General features: G+C 41.2%; 1 protein-coding gene across 5 annotated transcripts in view; it reads right to left on the reverse strand.

Moving 5' to 3' along the window:
- Nucleotides 1-7,958, reverse strand: part of SUSD1 (sushi domain containing 1) — a 46,362-nt gene extending 38,404 nt beyond the window's left edge. For 4 of the 5 annotated variants that reach the window (XM_007427219.3, XM_025166050.2, XM_088129796.1 and 1 more), the window contains exons 1-2: nt 7,668-7,958; nt 4,066-4,197 (exon numbers count right to left, since the gene is read on the reverse strand). In XM_007427219.3, coding sequence (XP_007427281.1) covers nt 4,066-4,197; nt 7,668-7,782 — 247 coding nt within the window. In that variant the 5' untranslated portion in view covers nt 7,783-7,958. Of the gene's footprint in view, nt 1-4,065; nt 4,198-5,826; nt 5,855-7,667 lie in introns of those variants that run through there. The other variant, XM_088129794.1, reaches the window with a different exon arrangement.
- Between the last annotated feature and the right edge of the window lie 6,401 nt (nt 7,959-14,359).

A 14,359-nucleotide genomic window follows, 5' to 3' on the forward strand; every position in this document is an offset into this window, starting at 1 on the left:
TATTATAAACTAGCATCATCTGGGTTGTTGTAGGTAAGTATCCACAGGTTGATGAATGGAAGACTCATATATGAGTTTGGGGGAAAATTGTGGAACATTCTTAATGAATATGATCCAGGGAAAAATTATTGTTAGGTGAAGCAAATGTATGGAAACATGGGTTGGGACAACTGGATACCCAAGGTCAAGATTGGTAACTGATGAACATCTTTTAAAAAGATCTGTTTGTTTCAAACACAGCTACAGGGGGAAGTGTCAAAAAAGATGGCAGAAGTTCTGTTGTGATACAAACCTCAGCCCTTTTACACGTGCACATAGGTTAGACAGGTTTATGATACAAATAAAATAAATACAGTGCATTCGGAAAGTATTCAGACCCCCTTCACTTTTTTCAATTTTGTTATGTTGCAGCCTGATACTACAATCATTCAAATTCATTTTTTTCTCATTAATCTACACTCAGTACCCCATAAAGACAAAGTGAAAACAGAATTTTAGAAATGTCTGTAAATTTATTAAAAAGGAAAAACTGAAATATCACATTAGTGTAAGTATTCAGATTCTTTGCAACAACACTTGAAATTTAGCTCAGGTGCCTCCCATTTCTCTTGATCACTGCTGAGCTGTTTCTACACCTTGACTGGAGTCCACCTGTGGTAAATTAAATTGATTGGACATGATTTGGAAAGGCACACACCTCTCTACAGAAGGCCTCACAGCTGACAATGCAAATTGTATCAGAGCAAAAGCCATGAGGTCAAAGGAACTGCCTGCAGACCTCAGAGACAGGATTATTGCAAGGGACAGATCTGGAGAAGGCTACAAAAATTTCTGCTGCACTGAAGGTTTCCAAGAGCACAGTGGCCTCCATCATTCTCAAACAGAAAAAGTTTGGCATAACCAGGACCCTTCCAAGAGCTGGTTGCCCAGCCAAACTGAGCAACTGGGGGAGAAGAGCCATAGTAAGAGAGGTGACCAAGAACCCGATGGTCACTCTGACTGAGCTCCAGAGATCCTGTGTGGAGATGGGACAAAGTTCCAGAAGGACAACCATCACTGCAGCCCTCCACTGATCTGGGCTTTATGGCAGAGTGGCTAGATGGAAGCCTCTCCTCAGTGCAAAACACATGAAAGCCTGCTTGGAGTTTGCAAAAAAGCACCTGAAGGACTCTCAGACTGTGAGGAACAAGATTCTCTGGTCTGATGAAACCAAGATTGAATTATTTGGCCTCAATTCTAAATGTTATGTCTGGAAAAAACCAGGCATCCCTCATCACCTGCCCAATACCATCCCAACAGTGAAGCATGGTGGTGGCAGCAGCATCATGCTGTGGGGGTGTTTTTCAGCAGCAGGGACTGGGAGACTGGTCAGGGAAAGCTGAATGGAGCAAAGTACAGAGATCTCCTCAATGAAAACCTGTTCCAGAGTGCTCAGGACCTCAGACTGGGCCGAAGGTTCACCTTCCAACATGACGACAGTCCTAAGCACGCAGCCAAGACAACACAGGAATGGCTTAGGGACAACCCTGTGAATGTCCTAGAGTGGCCCAGCCAGAGCCTGACTTGAACCCTATTGAACATCTCTGGAGAGACCTGAAAATGGCTGTCCACCGACGGTCCCCATCCAACCTGACTGAGCTTGAGAGGATTTGCAAAGAATGGCCGACAATTCCCCAATCCAGGTGTGCAAAGTTTATTGCGTCATACCGAAAAAGACTCGAAGCTGTAATTGCTGCCAAAGGTGCTTCAACAAAGTACCAAGTAAAGGGTCTGAATACTTATGCCAATGTGATATTTGAGTTTTTCCTTTTTAATAAATTTACAAACATTTCTAAAATTCTGTTTTCACTTTGTCATTATGGGGTACTGAGTGTAGATTAATGAGTACAAAAATGAATTTGAACGATTGTAGCATCAGGCTGCAACATAACAAAATTGGAAAAAGTGAAGGGGGTCTGAATACTTTCTGAATGCACGGTATATCAAAGAACAAGGCAATTGTGTTTGACAGGGGAAATATGTTGCCTTGGCTGCAAAGCTCTGAGTGACCACTAGATGGCAGCAAGGAGATAGAGTTTTCTACATCTGATGGCTGGTGTGGGTCTTCCGGGCTGTGTGGCCGTGTTCTGGAAGTTTTGTTTCCTAACGTTTCACCAGCACGTTTCACCAGCACTCTGACCGGCATCTTCAGAGTGCAGGAGCACAGACAGGAGCAGTTCTCTCTGTGCCCAGGGTGAGCCTTCGACAATACATTTTCTACATCTCTTTGTTGCCATCTTGGGATCACTTGGCTCTTGCAGTTCAGATAAGGTATGTCTATTCTAATCCCTTCTGGGTTAGTAAACTAAGTGATCTTGGACAACTCATCATCTCAGTCTAACTTACTTCTCAGACTGGTGCGAATAAAAGAGTGTCTCTATGTATATGTGTGCATGAGGGTATCATCAGCACCAGCAATAAGCCCCATTCACTGACTTTACAGAGACTCTTTCAGCCTCTTTAAGATCCTGACCACAAAGCATGACAGAATGGTTCAGAAATTTTGCCACATCAAAAGCCTGACTTACAACTTATTTTTAAATCCATATTGTATTAACTTGTCTGTATTAACTAACGAAGAGGCTCTTTCAGGCAGTGATGGCATAGTGAAGTAAAAGAACTGAAACAAAAGAACTGAAAGCTGCATGCCAGGAATGATTACCATGCAATTTGTTCAACAAAAATTATCTTAAGGTTGGGAATATGGTGAAGCAATATTTTATGAACAATTGCTGAGAAGAGCAGTGTTGAAGTCCTGGACCAGACCTGGAGATCATCAAAACCCTACCAAAGCCCCAGGCCTTTGGTGAGGGCCAGTGAGACCCTTCCCTTAGTTCTACCTGTCTGTTGCACTTGCCATCTTTTGCCTTCTACCTTTATCTTTTATGTTTTATTGATATTATTGTAATTTCTTCAATTGTGAACTGCCCAGAATTGATTAGAGTTGGACAGCATACACGTTTAATAAATTATTATTATTTTAGAAACCATTTGGTGCTGTTGTGTGAAATGTTCAAAAGAGCTTCACAGTGTGACACAAGGAAGTGCAAACAAAGCACCTCTCTTCAAATTGTTAAAGTAGCCACTTTCTTCCCAAGTTCACATGGCAGCTTGAGAAGCTGTTCCTAGCTGTCTCTGCTTGCATATCCATGCACAGCCTCTGATCTACAGGGAAAAAAAGGAAAGCCAAGTGAGTGTGCATGAATAGGCACACAGAGATCCATGGGAGCAGCTTCTGAAGCAGTCATGCAAACTTAGAAAATGTGGCTGCTTTGATGAGTCAAAGAGAGGTGTTTTGTTAGGACCTGTGCACACTATAAGATGCTTCTTCTGAAGGATTTGCAAAGCCCTCCTAGGATGCAACCAACCAGCTCTTTGGAAAGGGCCTAGGCTGTAGTGCAGCCAGACACTTAACTTGTCAGATATAAAATCAGCCCTGTAAGGCAGAGGATCACATCATTACCTCCTAGCCTCCCAAAGATTTATAGTTGAGTGGTAGAGCAAATGTCTTGAAAAAGGACATGTTATCTCCAATATAACTAGCTCAGGCTAGAAAAACTCTAGCCATCAGAGCTGGAAAGCAAATTACCCTTGCAGTCCTCAGTGCCTGGACAAAAAAAAAAAAAAATCAGCCCTTGTTTTTGGCTTAGGAAGGTATGGGAGGGGGAGTTAAGGGAAAATGGGTGAAGAGGCTTAAAGGATCAATTCCAACTTTTAAACAACAACAATGACCACCTCCAGTTTCAGGTTGGGCTCATTCTTACTGTTTGCTGGGAGTTTACATAACAAAGTGGGTACATTAAGCTAAAGGTTTAAAGCATGCTTTTTGCCTATTAGCCCCACACCGCATGGTGATGCTGGCCATGCCTATGGTCATCCCTGGGAGGCCAAAATTGCAGTATTGTGGTCCCTGGTTGCAAAACAGCTGTCTATGCCTGCATGATTTGACTTACATTTTCAATGTAATTGAAAGCATATTGCTGTAGAACTGCCAAAGTTGGATACAGTTTGTAAATATTCACCTACCATGACAGAAAGTCCTCCCATTTCCAATAAATCCATAATTGCATTCACAGGTGTCTTTGCCATCTTTTTGTACGCATGTGGCATTTGCGTGGCAAGTGGCACAAACATCAAGAAGTACATCTCTGGTGTTTTCTGTTAAAAAAAAAAAAAAAGTAATTTAAGATGGGGAGATAATCTGTTTAATTTAGGCCATGTTTTTCAAACTGTGCCACAGAACCTTGGGATTCTGTGAAAGCTTAAGAGCAAAAAAAACCAAAACAAAACAAAAAACCATTCAGTCGAACACAGCTAATTTTCTATCACTAGAAATTTGCTTCTCGATCATGGGTTCCAGGGTTTTTTGTTTTTTTTTAACTTACAGGTTCTGTGGACTGAAAAAGTTTGAAAACCTTTGCACTGGACAGCTAGCATTTATAGTGCTTTTATTCTCCCAGCATGTCCTTATAATCTAGACAACTAAGCACAAGAAACATTGGACTTATATTGAATTCTGGACCCAACAGCTCATAAATATCTGAATCCACAGGGTATAGGATCACAAAAGACCTATGCTGGTCTATGATGGTAATAAAGATTTGATTGACTGACAGACATAACAACATCAGCATTCTCTTCAACTGACATGTCTGGGTGGACCCACTCTCACAAAGACCTGGGAAATTGCCACAACATTAGTATTTTTTAAGGGAGTCTAAAGTAGACTCTAAGCAACAGAGGCTTATGGACAACTTGTCCAAAAGGAGGGCATCCAGGTGAGCTGTTGTGCTAACTTCTATACTTATGATGCTGCCAGGCATCCAACTGAGTAAATTTGAGGCAAACATACTATCCTAAAATTATTCTACTGATCTGTAGGGCTCTTTGACACAAAGAGAAGCTTTCCTCCAGTCCCAATGCATCCCGCAGCTTCAGAAAAGCTCTTTTCTTTAGGACACCAGCAAGGGAGGAAAGGTTTAACTCTCCCTCCTGACCTTCTGTAGTCCTGATCATATCCCCTTCCATCCTTCTAACATTGTTTGTATTAGAAAAAGCTCAAAAATGTCTCATTTGACTCTAACTGCACTTACTGAGCATAAAGTTCTGGAAGTTGCCATAACGTAAAGAGTATTTGCAAAAGAACATTAATCCTCTTTGACATGACCCACAATGGAGGAATGATGATGGAACTTGCCGAGATGGCAAAATTGACATTTTTGATCAGAGAAAAGACATTAACTAAGTTTAACACTGATTGGAAACCCCTTAAAGACTTTTTGTGTGAAGCAGAAAAAAATGAACGTTTGATATATGGTTTTGATTATTAGAAAAAAAACAATAGATTATAGAAAAAATGAAAGTTATGCTATAACCCTAGAGTAAGAGGTTAATTTACATGTATACTTATAACTGCTGTAAAAGAAAGTCAGAAGTTACTTCTTTATATTTTATTTTTTTCTGCAATTTTGTCTTTGTCTTTCTTTACTTCTTTCTTTATTCTAAATATTAGTTTCTGTTGGTTTTCATCTTTCTTGTTTAAAATCCTAATAAAGTTATTTTTTTTAATGTCTCATTTGACTCTAACTGCACATTTTGTGCATAAGGTTCTGGACGTTGCCATAATGTAAAGAGTGTCTGCAAAAGAACATTAATCCTCTTTGCTTCCAGAAGGCCTACACAGAAGTAGGACAAACAAGTTCTGCTCAGAGTTTACCGGCAAGAAATTTTGTTCTGAGGTTTGCAGTCACAAAATGTAACAATAGTACAATGGCATAAAGAAAATACCAGAGCTCTCCATCTTGATGATCATACATGATAGACCTCTGGACACAGTAATTAACTGACTGTACCTGAAAAGCAGGGTGAACTCTGAAAGAGTAGCAAAGAAGAGAAAATCATGTATACATTTCAAAATGCATTAAAATAAAATGTTTTAAATTATTAGAATTTTGAGTGTTCTGTAGACTGCCTAGGGTTCCTGAATGAAAGGCACGATTTAAATCTAGTAAATAAATAAGAGAAATGTACTTGGTGCTCAATATGTAATTAGTAGTCTGTACTGACACACAAGGGACATTGTCAGATTAGGACTGGGGAGAACTAGGTTCAATCCCTCATGGGCCAGTTGCTTTGTCTCAAACTATGTTATCTCACATGGTTTTTGTGAGAATAAATCATGTCATGCTAGTGACAATTTGCAACAATTCAATGCACTGAATTATGATCCTTACAATCTACAGTCAGCACACCAATGGATTAACTGGCTATCAATACTGAGTTGTAGTGCAACACATTTGGAAGAAGCATGATCTACACCAGTGTTACACAGCCTTGGCAATTTCCAGGTATGTGGACCAACTCCCAGAATTCCCCATCCAGCATATCTGTTGCTGAGAATTCTGGGAGTTGAAATCTACATATTCCGAAATTGCTAAGATTGGGAAATACTACAAGCTTAAAATGTGTGCACAGGAGGAATCATTAGAATCATCTGAAGAAACAAGGGAGAAAGGGAATTTTGGCATCCTCTGGGTATTATTGAACTGCAACTCCCAGTATCCTTCACTGCTAGGTAAGCTGGCTGGGCCTGTTGGAAACTCCCTGTATAAGTCTTCCAGATTGGGGAAGGCTTGCGTAACATATCTAGAAGAAAATTTTGCAACTTGGCATGAAGGGCTGGATGGCTTCCACCTACTTTTTAGCATGTAGAAAATAGCATGCAACACTTGTTACAGGACAACATCCTCATTTTGGAGGTGTTGGGCAAGCCCAGTGGCACACAAACATCTCTCCCTCCACCTAGTTTGCTGTTGCTCATATTTGGTGTTTCTTTCTGTCAAGATTAGCGCCAGCCTTGTCAAAAGCTAGACACAGCTTAAGTGACTATTACATTTTTTTAACAGTGGTTTTACATCACTGAACATAAGGACGCTTGAAAGTCAGGGGAAAAAATAGAATGAATAAGGTGGAAAACCTTATGAAAAAGCAGAATTCATTCTTAAAGTGCTGGGCTGTATTTATCATATCCCACCCAGATGTGTTTCCCCTCCAAAACAACAGACACGTGATGCATGCTAAAGCCATCTGTCCACGTGCATTCTACACATGACCAGAGATACTCTCTCAGCACTATTCACAGCGGAACAGCAAAGGAGCGAGCAGATGACTGGCATCCGCAAAACATCTGGAGGGCAACATGTCGGCTGCTTTATCATGTTGCTGTAGGGACTCGCTGGAGCCCTGCTTTGCGTTTTGCCATCTTGAGATTACTTGCCTCAGCCTTTCTGCGCTATGTTGACTTTCGGGGGGAAAAAAATCCGCAATCGTTAACCGCGTAATACTTCTATTACCCTTAACCGTCCAAGCTTTCGAGTTCTCCGGGGCTCTCCGTCCGGCAAGACGTTTCAAAGAGCAGCGGGGGAAGGAGGGAGGCAGAGAGAAGCCGTCAGCGTTTTGCCGAAATCCACCCTGGCTCCGCCTGTAATTAACCGCCTAACCCTCCGCCAAATCCGGCCCCGGCTGCTTCGCAAGCCAAGATCGCGGGGCCGGAGCGCTGCCCCGGGTTAAGCGCTAGGCCGAGCCGAAAGGCTGGGTTCAGCCTGGGGCCTCCCGCGACGGACACTTACCCCGTTTCTTCTCTTCCTCCGAATAGCGGGGGAGAAGCAGCAGCGCCCACAGGAGCAGCAGCGGGAACCGGGGACGCGGGCGGGCCTGCGTCGCTCCAGCGGGCCCCGGGTTCATGTCTCCCGCAGCCTCAGTTCGCCTCAGCCCAGAGAGGCCCTGGCGCGGCAGAGGAGTTTAGCCCAGGCGCGCTCGCGCTCCGCGGCCTCCTCCCTCAGCGCCAGTCATCGCTCCCTTCCTCCCGCCGCCCTTGCGGGTCGCAGGAAGGAAGCGCCCAGCCTCGCCGGGTGCGAAGGGGTTTGGCTCGACCCTTCCTGCCTTCTCCGTCGGGCAGCAGCGCCCGTCTGCGCCCTGAGCCTCCCGTCATCTGAATTGCTTCCCATCGCCACCCAAGTACCCCTCGCAGTCACTCTTCCGCCTCCATTTTACGGCCTTCTTTCTTGAACCACGAAGGCGCGTAATGTTTGTTTGCTACACGTGCATGTACAATAAAAGCGTTTGCTGTGTAGTTTGCGGTACTGAAGATACAGGACGGTGGACCCGTGTCCGCACTGCTCATGGTGGAAGTGGAAAGCAGATACAGTAGTACGGTAGGAATTGGCCTTGTCTTTTTTTAGTAGGGTCGATTTGCCAGGCTTTTTAGATTCAAAGACTTTTGAGGAGTCCATCAATACCGTTTCTAAAGTGAGATTATTGGAGCAGAGACTATTGGAAATTCACCTCTCACCAGAATTGATCTGCTGGAAAAATAAGGACAAAGATCTCTGAAAGAAAGTTGCAGATACAAAATTAGTTGCTGTTATGTAAATTCCCCACCGAGCCCAGCTAAGGGTTTAAACAAAAAAACACATCTTGATCTTTCAGTCCTGAACTATTTTTCGATAGCGGTCATCCTGTCCAAGTGGCTGTCCTGATAAGGAGATCAGTTGACTTTACAAGCGAGTAGTTACTGTACTCTCAACTGGCAGCCAGAAAGGAGATAGTAGCCTGGTTGCTGTATGATTTCATACATTTCATTCCTGCATGATTTTCTTTTTCTAGTGGGTAAAGCCTTTTTTTTTTTCTTGTTTAGATGGAGAGTCACACTTCAAAAAAGAAATGTTAACAGAGTCAGGGACTTTTAAAGGTTTGAGTAGTATTTCTATCCTCCTCATCCCTTTCTCTAGAACATGCAACTGATAAAGTATGATTTAGAGCAGAGTTTTCAAACTGCGGTCTCTGCGGAACCCATGAGAACTTGAGTAGTAGCCATGGTTATCTATGGAAATTGTTCCAAGGTACAGAGAAAAAGCCAGGGCTTGTTAGCTGACATTCAGAAGCTCCCTCCCCCCTTGATGCTTGTGTTTATGGCTGATTCTTTTGCGTCTTGATCAAGAGTTTTTGGGTTTTGTTTCAAATAAGATCTGCCGCCTGAAAAAGTTTGAGTTTGAAAATCCTTGATTTAGAGCAAGAAAACAGCATATGCTGCCTTGTGTGTTAAAAAAGCACCTTCAATATTGCAGTTCCAATCCAGTGAAAGGGGGTGAGGGATTCTGATGTAAAACAAATAAACAACTTTGAGATGTTCAGACATCTGATGTAATTTGCTCATGGATCTCTTGTATCGTGCGTTTGGTGACCTTCTCTACCTTCACTAGTGTGGAAACAGCTTTTGCATCCACTTTTTACAATCAGTTCCTAGGTATAGCTCATGTTGACAATGAATAGCCATTACCTGTAAGTATAGAGGCGATGTCAACCCCACTAGGTAGACTAGACCAGAAAATCAACTCCACAAGTAAAATAGAATTACACTTTATTGAGATAGGCTGTAATAACACAATCTTGCAAGTCTGATTGTGCTGTACCTCCCCCCCCAGGAATCAGGGAAGGGAAGAAATCAGGGAGGCATTACCTAAGCCACTTCTGAATATTATCTTGTTTCCCAGATCTTAAAGAATGCTTCAGCCCCCTTGACTAGGTAACGGTTCCTACATATTTCTGTCAAGGTCACCTTCCTTACTCTCTACAGGTAGGTACCCGAGGAGTGGCTGTCCAATAAGGATCTACCTACAATCAGTCTTTGCAGGGCTATGCCATCACTTCCTGTGCAGCTAGGATTTGCTCCTGAGTGTCAAAATCCAAGAGGTCCCCAAATAACAGAGTGTGTGAGATGAGGGAATAACAAATGGACTCTCTAATCTGGCCTTACATGTTAATATGTTAATATGTTAGTTGGTCAGGTGGCCAATAAATGATAGATTTCAGATAAATCTATAAATTACAGCTTGCTTTCTTACTTGCTTATGTGCCATCAAGTCAGCGTCAACTCTTAGCGACCACATAGATTTATTTTCTCCAGGAGAATCTGTTCTCCACTTGATCCTTGTTCCCACGGTGCACCTATCTCCACTGTAGCTGAGTCCATCCACTTTGCTGTTGGTTGTCCTCTTCTCTTTTCTTTCACATCTCCCAGCATTATAGACTTCTCCAGAGAGCTAGGTCTTTGCATAATGTGTCTGAGGTATGAGACTTCTGAACTATGATAGCTCTGGGCTGATTTGTTCGATGATCTGTTTGTTTTCTTGGCTATCCAAGGTACTATCAGGAGTCTTCTCCAACACCAAAGTTCAAAAGCATCAACACTCTTTCTATCCTGCGTCTTCAGTGTCCAACTTTCACTTCGAGTGTCCAGGGAAAAAATATGGATTACAGATTCCCATTTTACTTTGAGTTGTTTTTTCTAAACCCAAATACTACTCCAGTGTGAGCACTGGGGAGCATAATCAGACTCCCTTTTACTCCTGTAGTTTTGGATTTGTCCTACTACACCTTGAGCACAGAAGTGGTTATAACATGGGATGGAGGAAGGGGAGAGAGAAGAGAAACGTTAGAAGTGGGCTTAAAAGTAAAAGCAATAAAATGGCAGAGTGAAGAGGCTCTTACAAAACCACTAGATCTAGGGTCTAAGATTACTAGATGGAAGGACTGATTTCTATACTGGAAGAGAAGCAGTACACTAGGGGGAGGAAATATGGGTTGCCCTGATTGCTCAACTACAACTCTCAGCATCCTCAGCCAGCATGGCTACCATTAAGAGATGTTAAGTGTGGCAATTTAGTAACCTTAGGAGGTTCACATAATGCCAGGAAATGGCCATAAAACTGGGCTTGATGGTTGAAATCAGTTGTTATGAATCTCAAACTGCCCCCTCAAGTTTTTTTGTTTTGCCCAGAAAGAAACTGTAAGATCCACATGCCAAAAACTAGCTAACAGCTTTTGCAGACCCATCCTAGCAAAGAGAAAAATTCCTGGATGGGCTCCTTTTCAGAAGCCACAATTTAGAAACATGTTAAGGGGTACAAGTGGCAAAGAAGTTATATGCTGTCACGGGGGGGGGGGCAGGAATGTTTCGCTTGGGGGTGGTTTTTGTGTATCTTGCTTTTAAGGAGTTTGTGAGAATTGACCTCGGGGCAACAACACTGCTCTCCAGCAAGGGTGGAAGTAAGGGCAGGAATTGCTGTGGTGGGAGATGGGGTGGGGGAGAATCTCTGCTTGGGAGGTGGCAGTGAAAAGTCAGGAGTCCCCTTCCTTGCTTCTTGAGACCTTGACTTTCTTGACAGTAGAAACCACCTCCCCACCTGCCTTATTTTTGAGATACAGCAAAAGGAGCAGTTTTCCCTTCTTCTTTTAGCATTATTACATATTCTGTTTTCCCTTTATTTTTCTACCAACTAAATCCCCCCAGTTTCAGTAGAACATTTCGTAAATCCTTCATATCCTTAGTTAATACTGTTAGAAATGAAAGACAACTCTCCTGCATCGTGCCATGACATATTGCACTGGAGCAGAATTATTTTTCCTTGCTTATGCGAACTTGGAGGTGCCTGTATATGTCACTCCCTCACCTAATTAACAAAAATGTCTGGCCAGTGAAAGGTTCAATCTAACCTTCTCTCTGAGATACAGGCAGAAAGGTTCCTGTGATGCTTGTCCCCATCAATAAACACTGGTGATTTTGAAATTAGTCTTAGAAGAGCTTCAGCACTGAAATCTGCAGAACACTTTTTGTTCAAACATTATCACAGTCTCGTCTTTAAAAGAATAATAGAGTTTAACAATATCTCTTGCGCCCTTCAACATTTTACGTTCTTCCAGGCAAAAACAAACAACAAAACTAAACAAAAAAGACATAAATCCCTGAATTGCAAGCTCCCAAATAAATATGAAAAGACATGAATGGCTCGGGCAGCAGTTGCCTTTTTTTTTTATAATGCAATAAAAATTATTCTTCTCTAACTTAGATAAATGGAAGTGAGCCCAGAGCCTCAGTGAATCCAGATTACCCATTCACAATGGGACTTACATTTATTTTTATACGCTTTGCTGTCAGTTGCTTCCTGCTGAATGGCTGAGATGAGAACAGTGTAGCATGATGGAGGGCTATCATTGTGCACATGAAATAGAGAGCAAATACTGTCCTGGCTTGTTTGTAATCAGATTAATTAACAATTGCCTCCTGGTTTGATGATTAGACAACCAGGCAAGCATAAGCAATAAAGTGTGCTGGAGCAGATAGAACTGAAAAAAAAAGAGAGAATGAAAAGAAAGAGGGGAAAAAGGGAACCGCCTGGAGTCTCTGGTTCCCATCAAAATGCTTCAGTGGTTATTGTGATGCTTGAGTGTTTTTCCTGTAATAACATTCACTGCGAAGGGAATAGGGCATCCCTTATGATGTTAAGCAACAACATCTCTCTTCCGTGGACTAGGCTCTGTTGCTTGCCACGCAGCTGTTGTGCTAAACCGAACTTAAACTGTAGAAATGGCAGTCAACTGAAACCAGCAGACTACAGGAAAAGGGAGGCTATTCATGCTATATAAGAACATAAAGCAAAGCCAGACGCAACAGCAGAGCTATTAAGAACCTTCTCTTGTGGTCTAAGACAAGGACACATGGTTAAAGTTAGTATCTAAACATTCCATGTCCAATAAAAAACCTGGGACAGCTGGACATAGCATTCCGTAAGCGTATTTCAAATTTCCTCTTCTCCATTTTCACCAGATTTTTTTTTTTATGATGCTGATGCGGGAACTGTAATGATAGAGATCTCCAACAGCCTCCCCCAATGTGAATTGTCTTTCAGTCTCTAGAATTAAAAAGCATTTAATTTTTAAACTGCCATTTTCCCTCAGTGTTGCTATACCTGCTATATGGAGGACCCCACTGTCTGTTCTGGAGACGCTAGTGTTACCCAAGCCTCACACAGCTAGTCTCTTTTTATTACCATTAGTTTTAAAGGTATATTTTAATATGGCCATGTGCATCTATATTTTTCTACTCTTAGTTTAGCTTAAAATTAATTAAAAAAAGAAATTATGAAACATTAACCATTGATGCTTGAGTTTTCATTCTCAACCCCCATCATTCATTCCTTTTGTGTCATATTTTTCTAGATTATAAGCCTGAGAGCAGAAATTGCTGGCTTTTTGTTATATTGTAAGCTGCTCTGGAATCCTTTCAGAAGGATGGAAATTCTGGGAGTTGAAGTTTAGCTGATCTGGGGATGGCTGCCCTCCCCAGTGGTTACACGTGAATATAGGGGAGAAAAGAGGAAAGGTACCCTTGCTATTTTTAATGTGCCTGTCTTACATTTAGATTCACTAGATTTTTCCCCATTTCCTCAGTTAATCTCATACACACACACACATAATTTTTATTAAAGATTTTTTAAAAAATGAAGATAAAAACTAATACAAACTAATATAAATTAAGAAAAAGAAAAAGAAATGAAAGAGAAAGCTAAAAGTGCAAGAAATAAAAAAAAAAGAAAAAAGATACAAAGAAGTAGCTTCTGATCTTCTTTATAGCAGTTATCAGTACAATTATAAATTTACCTCTTACTCTATTGTTACAACATAACTCTTCTTTCTACAATCTATCCTGTCTAATCATCAAAACCATAAATCACAAATTCATTTTTTTCTGTTTCACACAAAAAGTCTATAGGGGTTTCCAGTCAGCAATAAACATAGATATTCTCTTTTTTCTGATCAAAGAAGTCAATTTAGCCATCTCAGCAAATTCCATCATCTTCACAAATCATTCCTCCATTGTGGGTAGTGCCGAAACTTTCCATCTTTGTGCATACAACAGTCTTGCTGCAATTATCACGTACAAAGTTCCATAACTTTTTTCCCAACTGTTTGTCCATCAATCCCCACAAAGTCCTGTGCTCTCAGTTGTATATTAATCTTTAAAATCCTTTGAATCAGTGTATGTATTTGAATCCAGAATTTTCTAGCTTTTTTACACGTCCACCAAACATGATAAAAAGTCCCTTCTTGTCATTCACATTTCCAACATAAATTTGAAGTGCCTTTATACGTTCTAGACAATTTCTCTGGTGACATATACCAACAGTTCACCATTTTATAAAAATTCTCTTTAAGATTATAACAAAGTGTAAATTTCAATCCTTTCAGCCACATATTTTCCCATTGTTTCATCTGTATATTAGAACCAAATTTTTTAGCCCACTTTATCATGCATCCTTTCACTTGGTCTTCTGTTTCAAATTTCAGTAAAAGTTTATACATTTTAGCAATTACATGTTCATCATTTGTACATAATTCTATTTCAATTTCTATTTCAACTCAATCTAAAAATGTTCAAAACTATACATTCTTTTGTCTAGTTTAAAACTTTCTAATAATTGTA

Source organism: Python bivittatus, unplaced genomic scaffold (assembly GCF_059951505.1).
Source record: "Python bivittatus isolate LINGU-HERP-01145 unplaced genomic scaffold, Pbiv_v1 ctg000850_np1212, whole genome shotgun sequence".
Lineage (NCBI taxonomy): Eukaryota > Metazoa > Chordata > Lepidosauria > Squamata > Pythonidae > Python > Python bivittatus.